At 35.3% G+C, this 25,953-nt stretch overlaps 1 protein-coding gene across 9 annotated transcripts; it reads left to right on the top strand.

Annotated features, from left to right (window-relative positions):
• Positions 1-1,503: 1,503 nt before the first annotated feature.
• Positions 1,504-25,119, top strand: LOC106668910 (major facilitator superfamily domain-containing protein 12-like). Of its 9 annotated transcripts, none has more exons than XM_024227230.1 (10): positions 1,504-1,766; positions 14,797-15,066; positions 15,227-15,434; positions 18,899-19,007; positions 19,079-19,432; positions 20,847-20,958; positions 21,037-21,187; positions 21,276-21,382; positions 23,922-23,981; positions 24,912-25,119. In XM_024227230.1, exons 2-10 carry the CDS (start codon positions 14,802-14,804, stop codon positions 25,013-25,015), a joined length of 1,470 nt encoding a protein of 489 aa, XP_024082998.1. In that variant the 5' UTR covers positions 1,504-1,766; positions 14,797-14,801; the 3' UTR covers positions 25,016-25,119. The 9 variants fall into 9 exon arrangements, with proteins under 9 accessions (XP_024082998.1, XP_014253575.1, XP_024082997.1 ...); XM_014398089.2 differs by lacking the exon at positions 1,504-1,766 and adding an exon at positions 2,433-2,454; XM_024227229.1 differs by lacking the exon at positions 1,504-1,766 and adding an exon at positions 3,552-3,573.
• The last annotated feature ends 834 nt before the right edge of the window (positions 25,120-25,953 follow it).

Genomic DNA, 25,953 nt, shown 5'->3' with positions numbered 1-25,953 from the left:
TACTTGGGAATGCTGGAAAAGGTAAAGAGGGCTCCGGAAAAATATCCATGTTGGCAGGTTGATGGCGTCAAACTAAAAAAATTGGTTGTCGACAAGAGGAAACTTTTGGGAGATGAAAAGGGTTGGAGAACGGTTGTCCCAAAAGCTCTTCGCCGGAACGTATTGATGGAGAACGACGACAGTCCTCTAGCCGAACATTTGGGCTCCTTTAAAACCTTACAGCGGCTGCGGGAACGGTATTATTGGCTGGGGATGGCCGCAGACACATCTAGGTATGTGTCGCGATGTGAAACATGCTTAGCGCACAAACCCCTTCAAAGAGCACCCCCCGGAGAAATGAGCCTTCAGAGAGAAGTCTCTACACCCTGGAGAATGGTCGCTGCTGACATTATGGGGCCACTACCAAGCTCATCGAGTCGAAAGCGATTCATCTTAACCTGCACGGACTGTTTCACAAAATACACGGTGATGATCGCCTTAACCACAGCGACTGGGAGAAAGGTTGCGGACGAGATCGAGCGAGAGGTATTCCTGAGATTTGGGGTCCCACAAGTTCTGATTTGTGACCATGGTCCTCAGTTTAAGAGCCGCGAATTCCAGAAGAAGGCACAGGAGTACAAGGTCAAGGTCTGGTACACACCTTATTATCACCCCCAGGCTAACCCAAGGGAACGTCCGAATCGAGTGATTAAGACGATGTTGGCTTCGTATGTTAAAGAGCACCATAAAAACTGGGACAAAGAACTACCCAAGTTTGCATTCGCCGTACAGACGGCTTGTACATGAGGTAACGGGTTACTCCCCAGCATACCTAAACTTTGGTCGAGAGCTTCCACGAACTGGAGAGGAGCACTCCGATCTGCCTTCTGACAAGGACGATATGCCAGCGAAAATGGATCATGGAGTACAGGCTGAAAAGTTATCGAACCTTCCCATGTTATATGAACAAGTGAAAGGCCGTTTAAAAGAAGCTTACGAGAGGAGTAGTCGCATATACAATCTACGCCGTCGTGTTCAGGTGTACAATGTGGGGGACATTGTTTGGAAGAGAACCCACGTGCTATCTGACGCCTCAAAGGGATTTGCAGCTAAGTTAGCTCCCAAATTCGAAAAGTGTCGAGTGAATGATAATTTGATCAGTTAGAGCCATAGGGAAAGTTTTTTCTTTTACTTTTTTTTAGGAAGGGGAAGGAATTGTGACAAAAAAAATAGGGTTTTATAATATCATGTTTGTAGGAGAGGAAAGTGGTTTTTTTGTTGCCCCAAAATCAATTTTTTATTTTTTTATTTTCTCGCCTCGATAAGCTTCCTTTTCTTGTGAGGAGGTATGTAACCTTGTAATAAGATGGATACATTTTTATTAGTTAAAAAAAAAATTTGGTGAAAATCAGCAATGAGTGTTGTTATTACGAGCGTGTATTTAGTGCCGGGGATTAAGCGATAACGCGATCGCTTGGACCGTGCCATTGGTCGCCGAAGAGAACAGTGCGGTAAACACCTACGAATGGGCAACTGACAGAGATTCTCCGGAAAACGGCTCGTCCGGATTTTTCTTCGTAGGTATTTCCATTTTTGGAATTTCCACCGGGCGCCTTCCTCACCAGACCACGGCGACGAGCGAGGACTGTCCGTTCGTGGTTTTCTGAAAGGATATAGAGGCGGCCCCGATTCTCCGGAGATTTTCTCTTTTATTTGGAGCGGATTTCGGCAGGACTAAAATCCAGGAGGACTCGGCGGATGGTTGTGGCTGGATCAACGATTCCCAAGTAAAATTGTTGGTTCACGGAAAAGACTGCATGAAGAAGGAATTTTTGTTTGTTTTAGTTTTAACGATTTATTATTGTTAATTTACAATAGATTATTAAGTTTTAATTTTTTTTTTAAGTTAGTCCAGATCTGGTTTATGGTTTATTTTATAGTATTAAGGAAACAAGTACCTATTTTAATTTTACTCTGTTTAGGAATTATAAATCGCCCCATTGTTAAGAGAATTCTCATTTTTATTTTTTTTATTTCCCTCGTTATTAATCTACTTTTTTTTGTTTGCCTTGATTATTTTGCATGGCCAGGTACCTTGTAAATACAAATTAAGTCAACTTCGCTGGTTGATTCCTTTTTAAAAACTTTATTTGCGAAATACAGTTGACAAAGAATAATTAAGTTTACCAATTACAATGATGTGACTTCACTGGTTTCTAGGCAAGGAATGTTCTTACATTTTAAATTATAAACAATTACGTTTCCCTGGTGGGAGAGAGTGCTGATTGCAATTCTGAGAATGCCACCTGCATCTTAGCATTGCAATCTGATAATATCCGATAACTTACATAAACAATCATTTAAGCAGAGGGAACTAGAATGCGATAAGGAAAAGGTGAGGTTGCTGATCAGGACACGCCGTGTAGGCTGGCTTTATCCTGGCCCAAGCCTAGTGGCCTTCCGCCGTGGAATAAAGTAAATCATTTATATTTTTTTATAGAGAATATTACACTACTTTCCTCTCATATATTGATTTATTTATTTATTTTTATCAAATTTATTTGGAATACAAACAAAAATATACTTTTACTTAAAGGAGTTCCCCATTACTCTGGACGCATAAAATGGGGTGGCGCCCAACTCACCAATATTTCTTTGGTTTTTAATATTTTGTTTTTATTTTATTTTTTTAATATATTTTGTGTATTGCCCCTCCACTCTTACCCCCCACTCCCGACGAGCTACCGGGATAAATTTTGCTCTGACCCGAAACAACTTTTGGGTGTAACAACATTTGTTATAAGAATTTAAAAAAAGTAAGATATAAAAAATATGTTATTAACTGATTGCTGATTTATATAGGCACAAATCCACAGACGGGTGTGCACATTACCCACAGGTGCAGAGTTGGGCCTATCACTTCTCAGAGTCCACCGACACTCTGACAGTTCCAGTTTCACAACAGATTGCCAACGGCTCCTGAGAATCACCTACCCCAGATATTGTGTGCTGCCAACATCTAGGTCTTTTCAGTGCACTGAAATGAAATAGCTGTTGGCAGTGCATGATGCCATCAGTAATACAATCACACTCTCACTCACTCTTAAATACAATCATTCCCATTTAGCTTACATACTTACACCATTCATTCAGTTAGGGCAGTAGAGTAAATCACTTACGTTTAATTTTTTTAAAACTTAATTCTCAACTTATGAAATCTACATGTTCCAATCAAAATAGTAAACCAACTTTGTACCTTCAGAGTTTTAACTATTATTTACTCTAAAGCATATCTTTATTTTGATTAAGTGCATTTGTGCAATTTTTGATGAAGTCAGACGGGACCTTTTTTTGGTACATATCTGACCCCCTTTAGATAAAATTCTCTCACATGGAACAGAGGTTGCAGGAATGCACAATATTTTCAAGGCTAGATTATACAAATTAGGAAATAGAATTTGCCTATCGTTCCACCAAACCATAGGGTCAGTGCTCTCCACAAGTCCACAAGAGGTTCTGCTATATATTTATCAACTTTGACAATAGCAGAAGCTTTTGGGTCTTGGAAAGAATCAAACTGTTGAGGAATGGAAGGTAAATGAATTTGCTATAAAATATAATTTTTTTAAAATGTTTATACATTTTAAATAAAAGCAAAAAATTAATTAATTGTATTAATTTACATCCCATACAGAAAATTTACTGAATGAACTTATTTATACATTAAATTCACTAATTTCGTGCCCCGCTTGACCAACTAATATATTACAATTAGTTAATTTATCTCAACTAAAAACCTTAATTAATTGTAATTTATTTATACATATTTATTACTTATACGGCATTTTGCATATTGTAAATAAACTGTAAAAGTTGGAAAAGTAGGTAATTTATTAATTTAAAAAACGTTAATTATTAATTTATTGATTGGTCGCGAGGTTCTGGATTGGGAACATTCAGTAAAATATGTCTCCGCCCGCGGAGAAAACAGAAGACGGGAGTTGAGGAATCGAAAGAATCAAACTGGGTGTCCGGGAGTTGAGGAATCGAAGGTGGCTATGTAAATGAATTTGCTATAAAATTATAATTTTTTTAAAGTGTTTACACATTTTAAATAAAAGCAAAAAGATTAAATGAATTTCATTAATTTAATTAATTTACAGCCCATACAGAAAATTTATTGAATGAATTTATTTATACATTAAATTCACTAATTTCGTGCCCCGATTGACCAATTAATATATTACAATTAGTTAATTTATCTCAACTAAAAACCTTAATTAATTGTAATTTATTTATACATATTTATTACTTATACGGTATTTTGCATATTGTAAATAAAATTGTAAAAGTTGGAAAAGTAGGTAATTTATTAATTTAAAAAACGTTAATTATCAATTTATTGATTGGTCGAAAGGTTCTGGTTTGGGAACATTCAGTAAAATATGTCTTCGCCCGCGGAGAAAACAGAAGACGGGAGTTGAGGAATCGAAAGAATCAAACTGGGAGTCCGGGAGTTGAGGAATCGAAAGAATCAAACTGGGAGTCCGGGAGTTGAGGAATCGAAAGAATCAAACTGGGAGTTCGGGAGTTGAGGAATCAAAAGAATCAAAGAGTTGAAATCCGACTCCGGGAGTTGAAGATTTTCTTAGAAGAATCAAAAAGAGTTGTTACAGGAAAAAGAATCGTCCGGAAACGTGTGACGTATCCGTCCCCTCCAGTTACCTGAACTGAATCGCAACTCAGTTAAAGGAATCGATTGGGTGATCGATTCTTTTAGATGAGTCGATTCTTTGAATCGATTCTCGATTCTTTTGCCCATCTCTACTCTATACTCTACTCTCACCGAACATTTCACCAACGAGAATGTACGGACCCAGTAAAGTGATCAGTGTTGATCACTGTATTTAAATGGCAATGACAGCAATTACCAACTGCTGGTGACGCTACGCTGTATATTAACGAAACAATTGTACAGGTTGTAAAAACTTCCATGACATGGAAAGTAGGAGTGGTGAACGCAACATGTAACATTTTTAACCCCTTTCAGGAGGCTAACGTCATTGAATTAAATTTATCGCGATTTTTTTCTTCTCGTCATTGTCTCTTGTTCTCAAGAGGCACGAAGTAATGAAATAAATATATTACGTAATACATGAGAGCAAAAGTCACGAGTGTGGCTGCCCCACAGCGGTGGGGGATCGATCCGAGGTCGTTGTTTCAAACGCGGTGGGTTTTCCGAATTCTGGGTTTTTAAGGGCTTCGAAATTTGGAAAACACCAGGAAAAGGAATAACGTCATCGTTTTCTTCGAAGTCCGTCACGGACTTGGTCTGTGTCGTGTCCTGCTGAAGACCGGGTTGCTGCCGAGTACCTCGGTCGCAAGTTGTAACGCCGAGGGGACCTATTTTGACCCACTATCTAATTTTTATCAAGATAGATTTGACTACGTCAAAATGGGTCGAAATTTATTTAGTTTTGATAGGACATTTTTGGAACAAGAGATTAAAAGAGGTCCCGTTCCAACAGTGCAAATTTACAATAGTTCGAAAATGTATTTATGATAATGTGTGGTCGACCCATGCAGACCATGGTGAGATACAAACACTAAGAACACTCGTGGCAGATAAGAACAAACAATAGTAATTGATTTTCGAGGACCAGACAAAAAAAAAAAAAACCGGTGAGTACAAATATAAAGACAAAGTCATTACAATATTACGTAGAAGTGAAAAGAATTCACCCAATAATCTTATCGGTATTTAATTGATTGTATGTTAATTGAAATAATTAAAATGTATTATACTTGAAATATTTTATCACAATACATTATTTGTGATAAGGGGATTAATAATTTAAAGTACTATTGTTTGAAATGATGTATCAATCTCGCTTGTTGCCTGAGGTTGTGAACATCGTCTTGCGACAAGAAGATGTGCATGAACGCCAAAATGACCCAAAAGGAAGGAGAAAAAGGTTAGCGTTTAGCACAATTTTACAATCAAAGTGTTCTCATTTCTTTTGTCATTGGACATCCTTTGATTTGAGTAATCATAGTACAAGGGATGTCCAACATCTTTTCTCAAATGTCAGCCGCAGCTCTGCATACTCTCATTAATGTTCCCAACAGCTTTAAACCTTATCACAATGTCATTAGAGTTAAGATTTGTTGTGTCTACTTAAATTTAGAACTTGCTTTGGCTTGTTTGTATATGGTATGTAGTTGTGTATCCTTGGAGGATCTGGCTCATAGAAGGAGGGTCATCCTCACCCGTTTAACGATTCGTCATGTGAGGTTGACTTTGACACTAACTTTTGCGCCAAAGCCCATGTATGTATCTGGCACGTAGAAAAAGGTTGCTTGATGTGACACTTAACTGAAGGGTGCCATTACTGAGCTTCATATAGAAAGTGTGTAGGAAGGCTATGGCTGGGATATCACAACCTCCTGTCTGAACTACTGTGGTCCTGCTCCCTGATGCTAAAAGTCAATAAAAAACATGATTAAAAGATAGTGGCAGTGTCAGTGGGCCTGATCATCCTCACCCTATTAATGATAGGTCTTGCAAGGTTGACAATTTGTCACAGTCTTTTGAGCCAAAGCCCGCATATGTGTCCGGCATTTATAAAAAAAAGTTGCTCGATGTGTCACACTTAATTGAACAGTGCCATTCCTTGGCTCCATATAGAGTGTGTGTAGGAATGCCATCCAATACGAGAATTGTGTTTGAGCACAGCGGCGAGTATCTAGGTCCCTCTTCCTGGAGGAAACAAGGTTATATATAATGCTGATATTTTTGTCTCCCCTAGTGTGTTTTGAGAGTGAATGTATTTATTGGTATGAATGTGTAATATAACAGGGCGGATGGCAGAATATTGAGTATCCCATCAACCCTTGAATAGGTTACTTATATAAATATGTAATAGAGAAAGACGACCATTACTGATTGTGAGTGAATGGTAATTGAGAAAGGCTGTACTTAATAGTGAATGAGAGTGTGAATGGGCTTGGATTTAGGTATTGATTGTGTTGGAGGCTGAAATGACCTAGCTGTTGATAGCCCATGGAGCCCAACCTCAATGGCCGGACGGATAGTTCATTGCCTGCTGATAATTGATTGTAAATTACCCAAATGCTGGAATTGCCTACGAGCTACGAGAAGTGATGTCAACTGTCATCTTAACTAAGTCCTTAGATAAAAAGTATAGTTAATTTAAATAATTAATACGGTCAATTAAGATGACTAAATACATATATGTATGAATAATCTTTTAACCCACAGTAATTCCTGTTTTGCATCAATTAACTAACACAACAGTGTGAGTCCTCTTCTTTCTTAGCCATTTTTTAAACTCTTAATGAGTTCATTATTGCAAAGTTATGTTGCTTCACTGTCTGATATAAAATATATTATTTTATTAGTTAGTGAGGATGATTTGGATCAAAAAGTAATGTAAAGCTGCAGTGATACATTTCTCTATTTCTTTTTAAATTTCAATAGGATACAGTTTTCTAGTTTTGTAGCCGCCTTTTGACATGTGGACATATAAAGAAATGTTTGTGGCCTCTTCAAGCATGTTACGGCTTTTATGTACAAAGATATAAAGGATAAGAAAATGTTATATGAAATAGGAAATAAAGCATAATTATAGGGGATTTTATAACTTACAAGGGTTTTCTTTTTTTTCTCTGATAAAAGTATCGTTATCTCAGTATGATTTGATTTATGAATCCATTGACACCATTAAAACGGTGTAAAATCGCCTTAAAATGTTATTCAGATTGATTAGTTCAGGGGATTAGGCAATTGTCAAAAATAAGCGGTTAATGTATTTACATACTTTTCATTTCTTTGAATTTTTTATCATTCTTTTTCTTTTCTTTCCTCTTTTTTCTGATAAGATCATAAATATAAAATAATGAATAGAAAATGATTTACGACTTCAGTCCTTCTTGTTATTTCTTCTGGTGAACATCATTTGTGTTGTGCAAAATGGATGGCAAAATGAACCAACTGCAAGAGAAAGGTAGTAGTGACTTACAATTCACATTGTAATTGTGTTTGTAATATGTAATTTGTCCATTGCCTACCTTTCAGAAAATAACTTAAGCTTATAGAATTTGATATATATATATTTTTTTTTTCTCATTTTTGTGATACATAAATGAGACTATACAAGAGTATTAAATACATTTTAAAAAAAATTTAAATTTGTACATTTTCTATTAAAATCTATTTTAGAGATATATAGTTATAAAACTATGTATATAATAAATATGATGTGTGCTAATTTCTTGCATGGGTTCTCTATATTTTAAGTGTGTTGATTGTTTATAATTTTTGATCATTTAAAAATAAAAAAATTCAGTTAGATAGAATGTTTTAATTCTCTATTTTGTTGACAAAATATATTATACTGCAACATATTCCAAAAAAAATCAGCCAAGATTAATTATCACAACAAGATAACAGTGTTAATTGTTTGTACTGATGAGATTCACAATCTAGATGAGATTAGCCAAACAAACAATAAATTTAATTCCAGTAGTGCAGATATACTTGTAAATAAAGAATTTTATGTACCCTTGCAATCTATTGGTTTTTCCATAGGAACTTGTTCATAATCTTGATAATTTGTGATGACCTCCTGGGGCTTTGTACTCTTAATTTATTTTGGTGAGCAGCCACACCCTTTTTTAATATACAAAATATTAAAAGATAACAGTTTATAATTTAAATTTACAAAAAATCAAAGATAGAATGATATGTAAACTTCTAAAATCTAAAAGATATAAAATTAAAATAATAACATTTCATGGTTGTTGCCACCAACTGTAGCATTTGTATAGAGGAATAGTATGTGTTGGCACGTGCTTTGGGTGATTCAAGACAATGGTGGCTCTGCTTAACTCGTCTACACCGACTACCTCAGCGTGATTACTATGAATTTGTTGGAGAGATACCATGAACTGGAGCGCCTTGGCAAAATGGTGATTGTTATCTCCGGTCTCATAAATCGGGAGGGTAATGAAAAGGTGGCTAAGGCCGGGTCATTCCAACCTTTGGACATAACCACCGTGATCCGGCTCCCTGATGCGAACAGTGTAATAAAAAAAAAAGTAAGTGGTAGCGTCAGTGGACTGGATCAGAAGAGCTCTCACGTATCAAGAGTGCTGTCGTTGAAGGGTTGTTTGGAGAAGGGTCATCCTCATTTGATTAATAAGGATAGACCATACGAGATTGACACATGAACCTTCCTTTTGGGCCGAACCTTGCATTAACATTAGCGGCATGTAGAAAAAGTTTGCTTGATGTGCCCCACTTATTAAAGGGTGCCATTCCTTGGCTCCATAGAGAGCGTTTATGAATGCCACCTGATAGGAGAGTTGTGCTTGAGCAAGGTAATGAATATTTGGGTACTCTGTTCCAATTTTTAGGGGTAACAGGACTGTTTTACTGTACATAGTATTTAATGCTTTTTCTTGCTTTATGTCTTTTATAAATATTGAGACTGAATGCATTTATTAGTGTGAATTCATAGTGACCATCGATCCTCAATTAGATTAGTTATATAATATGACCAAATTAATTAAAGGGTAATGGAGGAATATCAAGTACTCAACCACCCTAACTGAGTGAATGGTATGTAGATAGGAAAGAATGTATTTAGGAATGAGTATGAATGGGTTTGGAAATGGAGACTGCAGGGGGGACTAGCTGTTGGGAGCCCCCAGAGCCCAACCTCAGTGACTAGCTGGATAAGACCACCTGACCCTGAACTGCCAACACCTGGGGTGGGTTTGTTGGAGGACTGGGGGAACTGATAGGCTTTACTCTGTGCAGATTTGAGCTTGTATATATTGGTAATAACATTTAATACAATAAAATATCAGTATATATGTCAAATTGAATAATAACATCATTTAACTTTTAAATAAGAAAGTGAAAGGTAAGGTAGGGAGGAGGTTAGGAGTTTTACTAGAGGATAGGTTTTAAGCAATTTCTGAGCTGGCTGAGCGAGTCAATAATGTTAATAATTTTTTTTAAAAGTGTGTACAGACTAATGATAGGAAAATGATACAGGTTGCAGTTGAAGTAGTAGAGTTAGCAGGAACAGGTCGAGATTCAAGTGAAATTAAACTTAGTTGGTGATGCCGGATGTTACTTAGCTAATTTATTCACATATTATAGTATATATAAAATAGAATAAATAAATGATGCCGGATGTCACTGGGAACATAATAGGATATACCTATTTTGCTGCAGCCTATTTACCTAAGATATTAGTGCTGAATTTGCTCTATTAATTTATTGTAGGTGTTGTAGTGTGGGGACCAAATTGAGGTACAGTATTCTAATAGGGAATGGACAAGGGAAGTTGTTAGGAGGGTAGAAATGGAAAAATTAAAATCCTTGGACAGATAAAGAATAATAATTTGTTTGCACGGAGTATGAGAAGGGTAGGGTAAATTTAAATTTGCTAAAAGAGATGATGCATTTGGTAATGCTCCATGTCATATAGTTATTGATGCACCACTTTTTCAGGTTAATTATTGTGGACTGTAAATAAAAGCAGTCACATTCAGAATGGCTTCTGTGGAATTTTGAGGTCATCTGCAAATAGGAGAAAGTGTGAGAAAATATTGGTAATGAAGATGTTAACTAGAAAGTGGCCTAAGTGTGGTCCTTGGTGGGACTCCAGATGATGCAAGAAAAGGAAAATGATAATAGGATTTTAATTTAACATATTCGTTTTCTAACTTAAAACTAGAGTGCCATAGAAACTATGAACAGCTAATTTGGCTAACAGATGATGATGATGGATAATAGGTAGTGGGGTTTTTGCTTTCATTGCTACAATTCCTTTCGCTGGATTTTCTTTGTATCTCCCGGTTATGTCTCTTTGTTGCTTCATTCAAAGATGATATGTGTGGCTGTTTTTTCCTCCTCATTCCATAACCTACAAATGGGGTCATCATTGAATATGCCCATGTTGTGTAGATGTTTTCTCAGATACCAGTGACCGGTAGTCCTATCATTCCTTTGAGTTTAACCCTCTGTAACTGAAACAGTCTGTTTGCCAGTCTTGGTGAGGGTTGTTTTAACATAAGCTTACAGTGTTTATCCACTTTTCCTTTTGTCTTTCTTGGATCCATTCTGTAATGGAGGATTCTATGTTTGTGATATCCCAATAATAGAGTCAGGGTCTATATCTGGTCTTGCACATCCTCCTGGAATTCAAGCTACCACCAGGTTGTGTATTGGATGCATTCACTAATTTTGATGTGATTATTTTACATGCTAATGTTTTAATAGCTGCTTGGCTATCGTATCTTATGAGGATTTTTTTGCCAATGTAACCTCTTTTAAGATTTTCTAAAGCACATTGTGATCATGTTGATGGCATGTATTTCATCTTGAAAGACCGAAGTACTTCCCTACTGTGTTTGATTACTCTTGTTTTGGGCTTGCACAACACCATGAACAGCTAATTTGGCTAACAGAAGCGGGTTGTTAACTTTGGTAAAACCCCTAGAAACGTCATTGAAGATAGCTTGGTACTTTTCAGCAGAGGACTAAAATAAAGTTCTGACAATCAGTAAATTTCAAGAAAAAAAAAGAAAATATATTCGATGGGTATAAACTTTTTAAATTATTTTTGAACTTAAGTAGCCACATTTCACGCCACTGTTCACATATGAAGACCTAGCGATGTAAAATTAACTGCGATGTTCTGAACTGGGCTTAAAAGGCGAAAAGGACCTCCTTACGATCCCCCACACCCTGACAAAGAAATAAACGTTTTGCGAACTTTTATGTTCAGTCTTATAACGGCGTCGGCATCTTTGTCGTATTTTGACCTGCGTGGCCGTTTACCGGCGTCCCTCACAATTTCCTTTCATTTCACATTTGTTCAGATGAGCAGGTAAGAATTAGTTTTACTATTTGATAATTTTCATTTCAATTTTTGTTCAATTTTGCACGTGGTGTATACATGAATTTCATTGTTCACATTGGTACGAGTTCCGATGATTCACTGCTGATTCAATGTGAGTGACAGAAAACGTAATGTGTATGACAGTGTGTTCGTTATCCTGTATTTGTAAATATAATCTGTCGCTGCATTTGCTAAGATATTTGTTACTGAATATTTTCGTCTTTAAATATGGCGATCTCTCGATGATGTGGCTAGGTGCTTTTGCTTCCAAATTTCTTGAATTGGGTTAATTTTTTTACATGTAAGTAAATTTAATTTGTTTTCTGCCATATTCTATTCTTTTGCCCCATAAACCATGGTTTTATTACAACTTGTGGTCTCAGGTTTTTTCTTTTATTTGTTTTTGGTGAAAAGTTTTGAATTTAGCCATTTTTGTATGTGTATCCCCCCCCCAAGAAAAGTTGTATTCTCAACTTCTTTATTATGATGAGTTCTTTGTTCAAATTTAACCAATGAACTAAATACTTCTTTGCCCTTCTCACATGGTGCTTTTGTCAATGTTAATGAGTGTTCCTTCTTTGGCAGATATCTCGTTATCTTTGATTTAATTTGGCAGTAGGAGTGTATATTTTATGAAATCATAAATCTTTTTAAATTAACATTCGTTACCAAGTCTTCTGTTATATGTGCACGCATATAAAACTGTTGTAAAAGTCAAAAAATTATTGGGCCTTAATTAGAATATGTACTGTTTTTCATGTTCTTTGCCTTAAGCAATCTGAATTTGGCTCATTTTTCTTCCATCTATTGTAAAAATTAGGTTACTCGGTTGTTTTAACTATGTACATATATTTTGACATACTGGTATATATTATCAAACTAAAAAGCTGCTCTTTTATTTTTTGGACTAGCGGTAGACGAGTGGCCAGCGTGATATATTCTCAGCTCCTCATAGTCGTGGGCTCAATTCCCACCGTCACCCCTTTTCTTTTATTGACGCTCCCCTTCCCCCAGTAAAATATATGTTATATATGCTCCAGATAATATGCAAAATCATAAGGCCATAAAAAATTAGACAAATAAATTGAAAAAGTCAAGTTCTAATTGAGCTTTCATTTAGCACATGCCAGTTATTTCAGTAACTTATATAACAGTTTTTCATCAAATTTCCTTCCTTGCGGGGTAATGAACCTGTAATTGGATTCTTACCGATCATGTTGGTCTACCCATCTTCAGTCTGTCAGACATGATAAGCATTTCACCATGTTTAGTATTGTATCTGGATAAGAGATTTTTACGGTTAAAACCCTGAATTTTACTTAAGGGATATAAATAGGGCGAGCGGCTCATGACTTGTTACCTTTACCTTGACACACCGAAGGTGGCGAGATGCCGAAATTAGTCTGACAGTGTAACCCAGACAGGCAGACCATGGTGGTTGTTAAGAATCAATTTACAAGACCAATTTTTTATTATTCAACATAAATGAATGTTACAACAAAAAATTATTTTTTTAAAATTTCGTTGCTATCATTAGTTCACCTTGAACATAAAACACGTGTTTTAGTTTTATAGCAATTTTGGACAACAAGATATATTTTTATACTCATTGTCATGGTAATTATCATGTGATGGTCACTTTCAATATTCAGAAATAATGTAACTGTAGCTTTCTTGTTTTTAATACATTTTGTACAATTTAAATCATCCCTGATGCCTCCAAAAAAGATATACTATGGTGAGTAGAATGTTAATGCTTTTTAATTTAAATTACAATTTTTAAAATTATTTTTCAACAATACGCTTGTTTAAGCAAATTAGATATTATGATCCCCTAACCACTCAGCTGCCACAGTCCCCGAAGCTCAATTTAGGTAGTTTTGTAACTTTTCCTACAAAAAATTGTTAAAACATTGTTTCAGTCTATTAATTCGCTTATTTAAGCCAATCATGTTTTCCTTGATAAATTTATCACAACAAGCATTTATAGTTATGTTGATTTTGCTAGGAATATAGTGAGGATCAATTTTTATACATAGGCTCATTTTAAAAAAAACAGGTCAACCATAAAAGCCCAGTGACATACAGTGTCTAATTAAGTTTTGTTTGTTCTTTTCCTTGTTGCTTCTTATTTTATAGATGTAAAATGTCGTACAGGAAAGGGATTAACATCCGACTTGGGTTGGGTGCAGGGTCAAACCACTTTTTTCAGACTATAATTAATTAAAAAGTCATGGGTTCTGTCATGATTCAAATCAAGAACCACTAATGTGACAAATATGAGTCAGACCCCCAAACCGCTCAGCCACCACAGTCCACTACCTAGTTATAGATGTAGAATGATTTTATTTATCAATCTTGTATTTTATACAAGTTATTAGATTAAAAGTCTGATTCAAAAAGAGACTGCAATGCATTTCGGGGCTGTGTCCCTCATCAGGCAGATGCGGAGCAGCTTTTTTTTTGTTACTCATTAAGAATTTTAATCAAATAAGCATAAAATGTAAGATTGATAAACAAAACCATGCCACGTATGGAGTATCATGGAATATGGATTTGTAAGACGCTCTCTTGGAGTCTGCGGAGTGTTGAACATGTTTTAGTCGTTTTTGATTATTTCGGTATAACTATCCTCGCTGTTTCAGTCAGACATGCTTTAATTCAATATAAAATAATAAAACCTTTATTTTTTTTAAAATAAAGGATACAACATTAATCAAATCTTACAGAATGATTTGAAATGAAGTGCTAATTTACATGGATGAATTTCTATTGTTAGACGAATTATTATAAATATGTTTTATACCATAGTCAAATTAATTATATTTAAAATTATGTCACACAAATTTTAATTTTCTTTTTCTTTCCTTTTTTTCAGCCAAAATGCCCCCGCCACTGTCAAGGGTTACTGTGATCGGATATGGCATGGGCCATTTGCTAAATGATCTTTGTTCTGCATTATGGTTCACATACTCACTCATATTTTATAGCTTAGTTATTGGATTTTCCAGTGTTTTTACTGGAGTTATTATGCTCATTGGACAAATCGCTGATGCATTAGCTACGCCAGCAATTGGAATATGGTCAGATCGTTCATCACTAATTTGTTTAAGTGCCCTTGGAAAACGGAAATCTTGGTATGCACTTGGTAAGTTGAAATAACAGTTTTTAAGTTTGTATTAATTCACTATTTTTTGTTATATGTCAAATGTTTGTTTTAGTTTTATGTGAAATTTAATTTACCTCTTTGAACACAATGATATTATTTGCTGTACTTATTTAATCTAATTTGTTGATCTTGTTTTTAGGAACACTACTTGTCTTAATCTCGATGCCATTTATATATTCCCCATGTATTGGTTTTGAAAATAACAGTGTATACTTTCAATTGTTATATTACTCGTTTTTTGTTGTGATATTTCAATTTGGTTGGGCCGCTGTTCAAACAGTTCATCTTGCGCTGGTCACTGATTTAACGTTCATTAGCAGTGAGAGGACAAATCTTTTATCTCTTAGGTAAGTATTAAGTTTATTATTAACAGTGCAAATAATATTCATTAGATTAATCTGCACATTCTGTGGGTTTAGGGGTTAATTACAATATCATTAAAGCTGGGTTAAGTTCAATTAGGAACAATGATTCAAGCTAATATCAGTAAAGTCGTTTCTGTGAAATTATCATATCTTTTTAGCATAAATAACCGTGATATTTTAATTGTAGCAACAACTGACGTATTTATTTTTCGAATTAGCACTGACTTGTAGATAACTTTGCAGGAAATCACAAAGGATTTTCTTATCAGGCAATTAAATTTGTAACCTGTGTACTGTAACGTTTCATTACTTGTTCAAGTTACTAATATTTGCAACAACAAAAGAAATATCAGTCATAATTGTTGAACTAAAAAAAGCAATATAACTAGAAATTATAATTTAAATTATTTGAAATGAGAGAAAACATTGAGTTCCTTTCACTCTTAAAACAATATCTTGAATTTTATGTTAACCAATGTTTAAGTTAGATGACATGATACTATACTGTTCTTACTATATACTTAGTAAATTAATATTTAAATTCACTACTTTCGTGGTCTGCTTGACCAATTAATACATGACAATTAATTAAGGTTTTTAGTTGAGATGAAAAAAAGTTAATGGCACGAGATCAGGTGGAAGAGCAGCGGCGTATCTAGCCGAAGGTCGTGGGTTCGAATCCCTCTCGTGACGTTAACTTTTTTTTCATCTCAACTAAAAACCTTAATTAATTGTCATTTATTAATTGGTCAAGCGGACCACGAAAGTAGTGAATTTAAAAATGAAGTACACTTCACTAAAGCTCTCCATCGCCATTTCAATTGTCGTCGAGAATCCAAACCGATTACACGACATTTGAAAAATGGCAAAAGGAGGGAAAATTTAAAAGGTGGGGTTGAGATGGGGAGTTGATGTCCGAGTGGATCGAGGTCACGATAGCTCAGGTGGTAGAGCAGCAGCGTATCTAGCCGAAGGTCGTGGGTTTGAATCCCTCTCGTGCCATTAACTTTTTTTCATCTCAACTAAAAACCTTAATTAATTAATATTTAAAGTCAGTCCAAAGGGTAACTCCCCCCCCCCTCAGTGAAGATGGTGAAATGACGAAACACATCTGACAAAACAATCAAAAGTTTGGTTGCGGTTGCCTTCCAGTAATTCTTTGTAAGTTTTGTGGATGGCCCTCTTATGAATCTCTGTGTTCAGGTTTTGGACTCATTAAGGATCCATTTTAAGATGTATCCTCTTTTGTGGCAGGATGCTAAGCCACAGTAGGATTCAGGAACGAGAGAGTCCATATCGGCTCTCTTTTTGGCCAACATGTCAACGTTTTTAGGTTAGGGCCTTTAATACTGCTGGACTTTGATAATCTTACCTGCTGAGAGTTTTTCTATCTCCTCCAAGTTTTTTACCTTGAAGGAGGAGGCGTATTGTGGTTTGGCAGTGCTGCCTGGTTGAGTAGCCTCTGGGCCTGACCCGGGTGTTTGTGATTTTTTGGTGTGGTAGGTTCCATATAGTGCCCACGAGTAACTAAGGATATAAGATGTCAGCCCCAGCGAGCCCCGCATGCCGAGGTCAGCCTGGTTATAAGGGGGTGTTGACTGGTTCCTTGAGGGCTCCATTTGAGACAGTATTTTTATCATCCCAGTGCCATTCATCCTTCATCATGGTTCACTTCACAACTTGGATTAGGGTCGCCATAGCCCCTTCTAGCTTGCCTCGATGTGCCTGCCCTTGTGAGGTGCCGACAACGTTTAGGTGTTTCCCAGGGGAGGCACTGCATGGAAGTCGGGGTTGGTCTTGTGCCCCCAAGATGGTGGAATGCCAACTCTGGCCCAAATAATTGATAACAATCAGATTTCAAGTTCATCATCCTTTAGACAACATGGAGCAATCTCAAGTTATTGGCTTGTTTATTGTTATTTTCTAACCAAGAGTAGGATTAAATTCTTTTGATGTTGCAAAATTATTATGTAACACTTATTCGTTCGAAATCGTGAGATGCTGTCTGGTGTGATGTAGGTTTCAGAAAAACATTTTCTTTATCGTGCCAACGTTTCGATCTTTACTGAGATCATCTTCAGGGCCTGGGATTTACAAACATTNTATCATGGAGCTAAGGTCACTACGTGAGATCTCGTTGTACCTGAGTCCTTTGGCTGTGGCGACTTTGGCAGCCTTGTCAGCATTTTCATTTCCTATAATATTACAGTGACTAGGTATCCACATAAAATCTACGGCTACTCCCGAATTTTTATGATTCCTTAAAGCGTAATATATTCCTTGTATTAGAATATTATAGGTGAAAAATTTTTGAATGGTGTGTAAAACGGACAGGGAATCAGTGCAAATTATTATTTGTTTTTTCGAGGTATCGCATATGTTAACTGCCTTATATATGGCAAGCAACTCCGCAAAGAAATTACTACAAATGGGTGAAAGTGTGAAATAGAAATTTCTTTCTTCACATACAAAGGCAGCCCCGACTCCATCCAGGCCTTTCGATCCGTCTGTGTATATGAATGTGGCGTTGTTAAAATTACTTTTTATATTCAAAAATTCTTGTTGGTATTGTATGGGAGGTGTTGTATTTTTTGGGAGTTTTGTAAGGGATAAATGTATATTGGGTTTAGGGAATAACCAAGGAGGGGAGCAACTTGCAGTTCTGTCTTGAATTTTCTTAAAGTCTATGATGGATGATCTAAATTTTGAGATTATATGAGAGGCACGGATTGGAAAATGTTTTCTTGGGGTATTGTTGTATTCTTCTGCGGGGATGAGCCGTTTGGCCGGAAAGAAGATATTGAGCGGATGCTAAGGCGTAGACAGAATAGAGGCTAGGAACTTTGCGTCTAACAGTCCTCTGCGATAGGTTAGTGGCAGTTCACCCGAATCGACATATAAGCTATTTACCGGGCTCGACCTAAAAGCGCCGATTGCTAGTCTTATGCCTGCATGATGTACACTGTTTAGCATGCTTAGATGTTTCTGAGAAGCTGAGCCGTACGCATTACAGCCGTAATCCAATTTTGAACGTATTATTGTTCTGTACAGCCTAAGCATACTTATCCTGTCAGCACCCCACGAGGTGGAACTAACAGTTCTAAGAACGTCTAATGCTTTATTGCACCGAGCTTTCAATGCTTTTATATGATATGACCAGTTCAGAGTTTTGTCATATATGAGCCCTAAATAGCATACCGAATCTGAAAATCTAACTGGTTTTCTGTTTATCATTAATGAGGGAGGTGATATGGGCTTTCTTTTGGCGAAAAGGACTGCAATCGTTTTAGTCTCAGATAGTTTGAATCCATTATTCATCAGCCAGTTAGTTACATCGTTAAGTGCATTTTGCATATTAGATTTCAATATATATATATATATAGTATACAATGTTTAAAAAATATGTAAATGTGTATATATTTACTTATATTTAATATTAATTACAGAAATACATTTACTGTTATTTCAAATATTGCTGTCTATATCATGGCGTTCATAGTACTTAGAATTAATTCTAACTCGACTCTAAATAAAAATGATGTTGGCCTCTTTCAGGTAAGGAACTTTTTTCATACAGTTAAAATGTGGTTGTATATAAAAACTCATTTGTATTTATTTATTTGTAGATTGTGGTTGCCGCTGTATTAGCACTCGGAGGGATATCATCTTTCATATTTTTTTTTACTGTAAAGGAAACGAATCATGAACCCCTTATTGAAGATGATGAAAGAAATCAAGTAGCAATAGAGCCACAATCCCATGGTTATTGGCTTAAAAAATGGCTACTGTATCATGTAGCTGCAGTATACATGGGCACAAGGATTTATTGCAATGTTATCCAATCCTTCGTTCCAATTTACTTACACGAGTCATTAAAATTGGACCCTTATATCATTGCACTCGGCCCTCTTGTCATGTACATATCAAGTTTTGTATTTTCATTGATGTCTGGTGTCATGAATATGTACCTAGGCAAAAAGGTAATTAATACACATACTATTCCGATATTAAGTTAATATGTTAAAGTAATTATACACAAAATAGCACTTTGATCAAATATACATTCAGACACAAAAGAAAAAAAAGACACTTATATTTATTTGTTTATTTTCCATAATAATTAGGTATATTAATAGTGGACTTAAAACGTAAATACAATGTTAATAACTTTTTGTTTACCTTTATAGAGTGTTACTAACCCTTTTACATTCTTTAGATTAAAAATAAAGAAAATTAGATCAAATTCATCCTTTCCATAAAAGCATGGTTTTAAGTCGAGAAGTCTCCCCCGAGCAGATGCTTTGGCTAAAAAAGTGCAAGTCCTCGGTGTGCCGCGCTTTGCCATCCACAATGGTATACGGCATTATAGATCCACCGGAAGTCTCATACCGACTGTGATGTACAACATCTAGAGACAATAGTTTTATTTCTCGTACCTCACTATGGAAACGTCATTTGACAGCTTCCTTGAAATGTATTCAACTCCAAATTGTTCATAAAGTAAGGATGAACTCGTAAAACGTTATACGTTCATAAAGTCATCAGAGGGCTTCGTGAGAAATGTCTTTAGACATCCCATATCAGGATCTCTATTACAGGAGAGACATCGAGTAGAAAGGCAATTTGCAAATCAGCATCTAGCTTGGACACTTGAACAGTGGGGGCTGTTCTCTTCATAGATGTGTGCCGGTTTGGTTTGTGGCCGTCATATGACCAGGACCGTGTGTAGAGAAGACATGGAGAATGCATTGCCTCATGTGCCATGCGTAAGTCACATCCTTTTCAAAAACAGACAGTTATGGTATAGGGTGGAATCAACATCCACACTTGTACCGAGCTGATTATCATACAGAGTGGATCTTTGGAATGTAGTGATTACAACAATGAATTGGTCAGCACGTTCTCCTGACTAAATCCTATAGTACACTTATGGGGCATGATAAAGAGACAAGTTAGATATCATTCACAGCCTCCAACAAGCGTTGAACAGCTTCAAACTGCTTTTATTGAAGGATTCTGTTTCACAAGATGAAATCCAGTCACTTATTTACTCGATTCCTTGGAGAATTAAGGCCCTCCTTCCTTGAGGCCAGAGGAGGAAATACGTGTTAAGAACAAAACTAAAACAAAATACATTAATATGTAACAATTTATTCTATCTCTAAATGATGTTCCAGTTTTAATGAATTTCTGACCTCGTTTAATTTGGTTTACATTAAAATAAGTATGTTGTAATTAATATAATAATAAAAAAACATATAGTTAGAAATAAACAACAAAATACGAGTGGCTGGTTTTTATCTTTGAATGTTTAAGATTACAGTTTTCAAAGTACAAGTGATACATAGTTTTTTCCATTGTTATTGTTGTATTTATCAAATTTTACTTCTTTAGATAACATTCACAGTTGGGGCATTGCTAGGATTAAGTGCATCTATATGGATTGTGTTTGACTCCAGTGATTTTTTTAAGACATATTTGATTTACTTTATAACAGTTTTATTAGGTTGGTTACATATTTTACATGAATATTTTGAATGGTAAATTTCATTATTTATATTATGCAGAAATGTGTTTCTTATAGGTGGAGGAAGTTCAATAATGCTGGTTACTGTCCTAGCAATAGTATCAGATCTGATTGGTTCAGATACTGGAAACAGCGCTTTTATATATGGATTAATGAGTTTCGTCGACAAACTTTCCTGCGGAATTGTTATAATGCTAATACAAACATTGTAAGTGCACACTTTCACTTCTATTTTGTTAATTATGTCTAAATACTATGTACATTATATTACAAATGTGTTGTAATTTGTTTTACAGTGCTCCTGGAAACAATACAGTTTATTACACTTATACTTTGGCTCTTACTTGTACAATTGCATGCATATTTGCCGGTATAATGACCTGGTTTCTTCCGTCAGCATTAGGTAAGTTGATAGATCAAAAATTATTGTTGAATTACCAGTAAATTCATTTAATTCTGAAATATCCACACACAGATTTAAAAAATGTATATATTTATATATCCACATGTGCTATAAAGATTTGCAGGTAGGTATTAGAGATGCACATTTGCAAATTTGGTGTTGCGTGGGTTGGGTTGTTAGTTCTATTATTGGATGTATTGTGGATGTGTCAGGTTCTGAGTCCATAGTGTTTTTCTTTTAAAGGTAAGTTCAATGAAAATTTCAGGCACTTGAACAAATTTAATTTATGTCCATGTAATTTTGTAATTCCGTCCTCCCAGAAGTGTTCAGGTTTTTGAGGCATTGTGTTTTGAACGCACATGGTACCACATACTGACATCAGACAACTCAAGAATGTGGGTAATTCTATTGGCAACAAAGACCTTTAGGTAACTATATGACATCCAAAGCATGGATAAAAAGGTTGCAGAATCAGAGAGAAGGAAACATTTGTGGTTATTCCATTTCTCTATAAATGATTTATTGAATTGGATTCCACTAGAGGGAGAGCAGCGCACAGTTAAAGTCGAGGGATAGTTAGGGGTTTTAATGGAGCTAAACGTGTCTTAACGTATGCAAGTTGAGGGAAACATTTCCAATGTCATCGACTGTAAAGATATAAATCGCATCTGCAAATCCAACTGATGATGCGTCTTTGAATCCTATGATTGTGACATCCGAGGGGGGTTTAAGAAAGGGACAACAAGCGTATCTTTGAGAGTATCGGGTTTGAGCATCTGGATTTCACCTGTCCAAATCTCAGGGAAGAGATTGGCTCCTAATAAGAACTCAACTTGGCCAGGTCGATGAACACTGGGATCAGCCCAACCCAAGTCATTGAGCAATTAACTAACTCCTCGATGTGTTTTCTGCAGTCCTCAAGTGAATTAAAGTTTTTCCCATTAATCTTTTCATGTCTGATTTTCGGATGCTAAAAAGCGTTCCCCTGCCTATATCCTCGACCGTTACTTGACCCCCAGTATGCATCGAATTTCAGGGCATTCACTTCGAATCACTCTTACTCCCTTTATTTTTAACCGATCACATTCAAAATTTGGTAGTACATTCCTTGGATATTATCTTCACAATGTTAGTAAGTAAATGTAAGGAGAAAAATTATAATAACTGATTTATTTAGCTCAACTCTGCACATATATGTATATATTGTACATACATACATATAAGTACAGAGGTAAACAAACATATATAAATAAGGTCAACAAAAGCATAAAAAAATATATATATTACAAAAATTACTGTGAATTTAAATGATGAAAAACTAAAATTCAGGTATTCTAGATACAACCTCCTGTGTGTGTCTCCTAGAAAGCAAAAAACCACGAGGATAAGGTTACTTGTCACTTATCCCAAAAAGGTTAATAGAGCTTTGCAGTCCGTCTCAAGTACTTCTCTTCAGTCAGTGTCTCTGCAAGATGTCTTGTTTCTTTAAGTGTGGGTTATTTGTGACAAAACCTTGAATTTGGTTATCATCAGAGCAAACCACTTGTGGACGGTAGTCTTAAAGCACCAAGACAATACAGCTCACTAGGCCTGATCGTTCGAGAGGCTTTTGTGCATCAAGAGCACGATTCGTAGATAGCCCGCCGAGAAGTTGAGCCGGAAACAAGGAAACATCCTTATCCGATTGAGAATAGCCATACACGGTTGACACACGGGCACCTGCTCTTGGGCCAAAGCCCATGCAGGTGTCCCTTATGCAGAGAAAGGTTGCTCGATGTGTCCCATATACTGGAAACATGTCATGCCTTGGCCCCCTACAGGGAGCGTGTAGCATGCCATCCAATCCGAAAATGGTACTCGAGCACTGCAGTGGGTTTCTGGGTCCCCTATTCTGCTTTTTGGGGGAAATTGGTTTTTTTTATTGTATATAATATGTCTTATGTGTTGTGTGTCTATGTTTTGTCTGAGTGCATGTATTTATTAGCGTGAATGGCGAGGGGTGAGGGTGAAATATAACGTCATCATCGCCCCTCGAATGTTGAGAGTTTATGAGTGTGTGTGTTCAGGGTCGATGGCGGAATATTTATAAAAGTACTCCATCGACCCCAATCTAGATTAGTTTGAGTATAGGTTGGTGGAGGATTATCATGTACTCCACCGACCAAACGGAATGAGTGTACTATTTGTATGAATGTAGTGTTTGAAAGTGTAAATAGAATATAGATAGATGCCGGAAGCCCCAGTCAAAAAAAAAAGCTCCCAAATTCTAGCAGTCTGAAGTGCAGTTTTCTCGACCAAATAAACACTGCTTCCAAACACAAAAGGGATAAATTGAATTATTGAAAAACGTTACGGACAATTTTTATCCATTATAATATATCTAGTGACTATACATAACAAATAATTATTTTCTTACATTGCACAATTTTTACAGTTTTGTAAATAAAGTAGAAATAGTTACAATAGATTTTTTTTTTTAAATTGTCAGATGATAAAATGTAATGTGGCATATAAAATGAACATAATATTCTGTTTACAGTGAAACCACAAGTTTTCGAGCAAAAAACTGAAAATGATGGCCCATCCACCACAACAGAACGTACGGCTTAAAATATTATACTGTATATTATTATGTAATACTGTTATATTTAGTAACTACAGTTGAAATTATTATTTTACTTATTTTATTTTTATTGTATTTATGTATAAATTATTCGAGTGTATATTGTATGCACTCATTTATGAATGTGCAATTATAATTGTATATAGCATATGTTGTCATGAATTGAACACATATTTATTCAATAAGTGGGTGTACTTTGCACTTTTAAAAACCAAAAAACGAAAAATAATGTTAAATTTTGTTTGAGTAAATTTGTTGTTTTAAATCAAAAACTTCTAAAGTTATGTATTTATTGAATTTCAAGCAAATTTTACAACATAGTGCATTTTTAACTTCTTATGCGACTTAAAAATGAACTGGTTATAATTTATGAGCAATGTTTATGGTATATGAACTGCTTTGTAAACCATAAAATTTATCAGATTTGATTGATTTCAGTATTCTTATTTATTTAAAGTATGTTCGTATTTTTATGACAACAATAATTCCTTTATCACATTCCTTTAACAGTATTTTAATTATCTATTCTATGTAAATATCTCAAGTGTATTATTTTATGACTAGTGCCCAAATGCATAAGGTTTGATAACTTTTTCTATTTATTTGTCTTATTTATTCATTACCAAAAAAGAAATTTAGGAAAAAAATATTTTAAAAACATTAGATAAATCCAATGTTATTTTTGTTAGTTTATATAAATTGAAAAAAAAAAAAAAAAAGCTGTTTCTTATGGCGATTTTATATTATTAATTGAATTAAATTTAAATTTTTTATTTATTTATATTTTATCAACTGTGATACCATGATTAAATTAAAAACTAGTTGTACAACATACTTCATTCAAACCATTCCAATTATAAATATTCCTGCTTGAACTAATTCCTTATTTTTTACTCTTTTGTACAGTCCAGTCAAAATCAAGTACACAAGAGGAACGTTATTCAGCTGCCAGCAGTTATCTTCAAAAAAAGGAAACATCACTTAGTGGGAAATATTTATTTACTTCTTAATTCTGCCTCTTTTTTTGTCTTTTTCATATAAAACTATAATAGTATGATATCCTGTCAAATTGTTTAGATGTTAGATTAATTAACAGTACATATTTGTCAACATATTCAGTGTTTTTTTTTTTTTTTTTCTTCTGGGGCTTCCGACATCTAGGTCATTTCAGCCCCCACTAAGTCTATATTCTATACACGTTCATACAAATAAATACGTTTATACACTTAAATACAACTTAAATACATCCATACAGTACACTCATTCCGTTTGGTCGGTGGAGTGAGTACTCATGCCCATGCCCGGGAGGAAACATATTCAGTGTTGGTTGGATAAAAGGACGTAATGTGTCCCACTGAATTGAAGGGTGCAATTCCTTGTCTCCAGATAGAGAACATGTTGGCATTCCACCCAATTTGAAAATTATGCTTGAGTATGGCAGTGACTATCTAGAGACCTCGTTACGATTCTTAGAGGAAACAGGGTTGTTTTATTGTGTATAGTATATTATAGATACTTTATTTTCGCGTTTCTTTATGTATATTGTTTGAATATATTTATTAGAGTGGTTGTGTAGTTGAGAGGGCCGATGGCAGAATTTTGAGTATCCCATCGACCATCAATTAGATGGCTTAGATATATAATATATGGGGTTTTTAGGTATACAATATACAGGTCTTTCACTCTGTAGGCCACTTCTCTACCACTGCAATAATTGACCTAATTTAACAAAAGACATTGCACCTTCAACACAGGTTAAAACTTAAAAGAAAAAACATGTACCCCTAGTTCAACAATTTTTCTTTTAGACTCATTGTAATAGAACTTTTTCTCATTTGATTGCATTGTAAACAGATAAACAGGTTGATTTCTTTTTTTTTATTTTGATCATTCCTTTTGTAGATAAAGCCTGTTAATGTTAACATTCCCCTTGAGAGTAAAAGGTAAG

Source organism: Cimex lectularius, unplaced genomic scaffold (genome assembly GCF_000648675.2).
Source record: "Cimex lectularius strain Harlan isolate CLEC.00 unplaced genomic scaffold, Clec_2.1 scaffold224, whole genome shotgun sequence".
In the NCBI taxonomy this organism is placed as follows: Eukaryota; Metazoa; Arthropoda; class Insecta; order Hemiptera; family Cimicidae; genus Cimex; species Cimex lectularius.
The sequence above is the reverse complement of the archived record's forward strand: the minus strand, read 5'-3'. Positions and strand labels throughout refer to the sequence as shown.

What these genes read in the sequence shown, in the direction of transcription:
- LOC106668910 (XM_014398083.2), top strand. Translation starts at nt 5,912, where the DNA reads ATGTGCATGAACGCCAAAATGACCCAAAAGGAAGGAGAAAAAG. An exon ending in ATAATGCTAATACAAACATT is followed by an intron (nt 21,188 to 21,275) that starts GTAAGTGCACAC and finishes TTTGTTTTACAG; the next exon opens with TGCTCCTGGAAACAATACAG. An exon ending in GTTTCTTCCGTCAGCATTAG is followed by an intron (nt 21,383 to 23,921) that starts GTAAGTTGATAG and finishes TTCTGTTTACAG; the next exon opens with TGAAACCACAAGTTTTCGAG.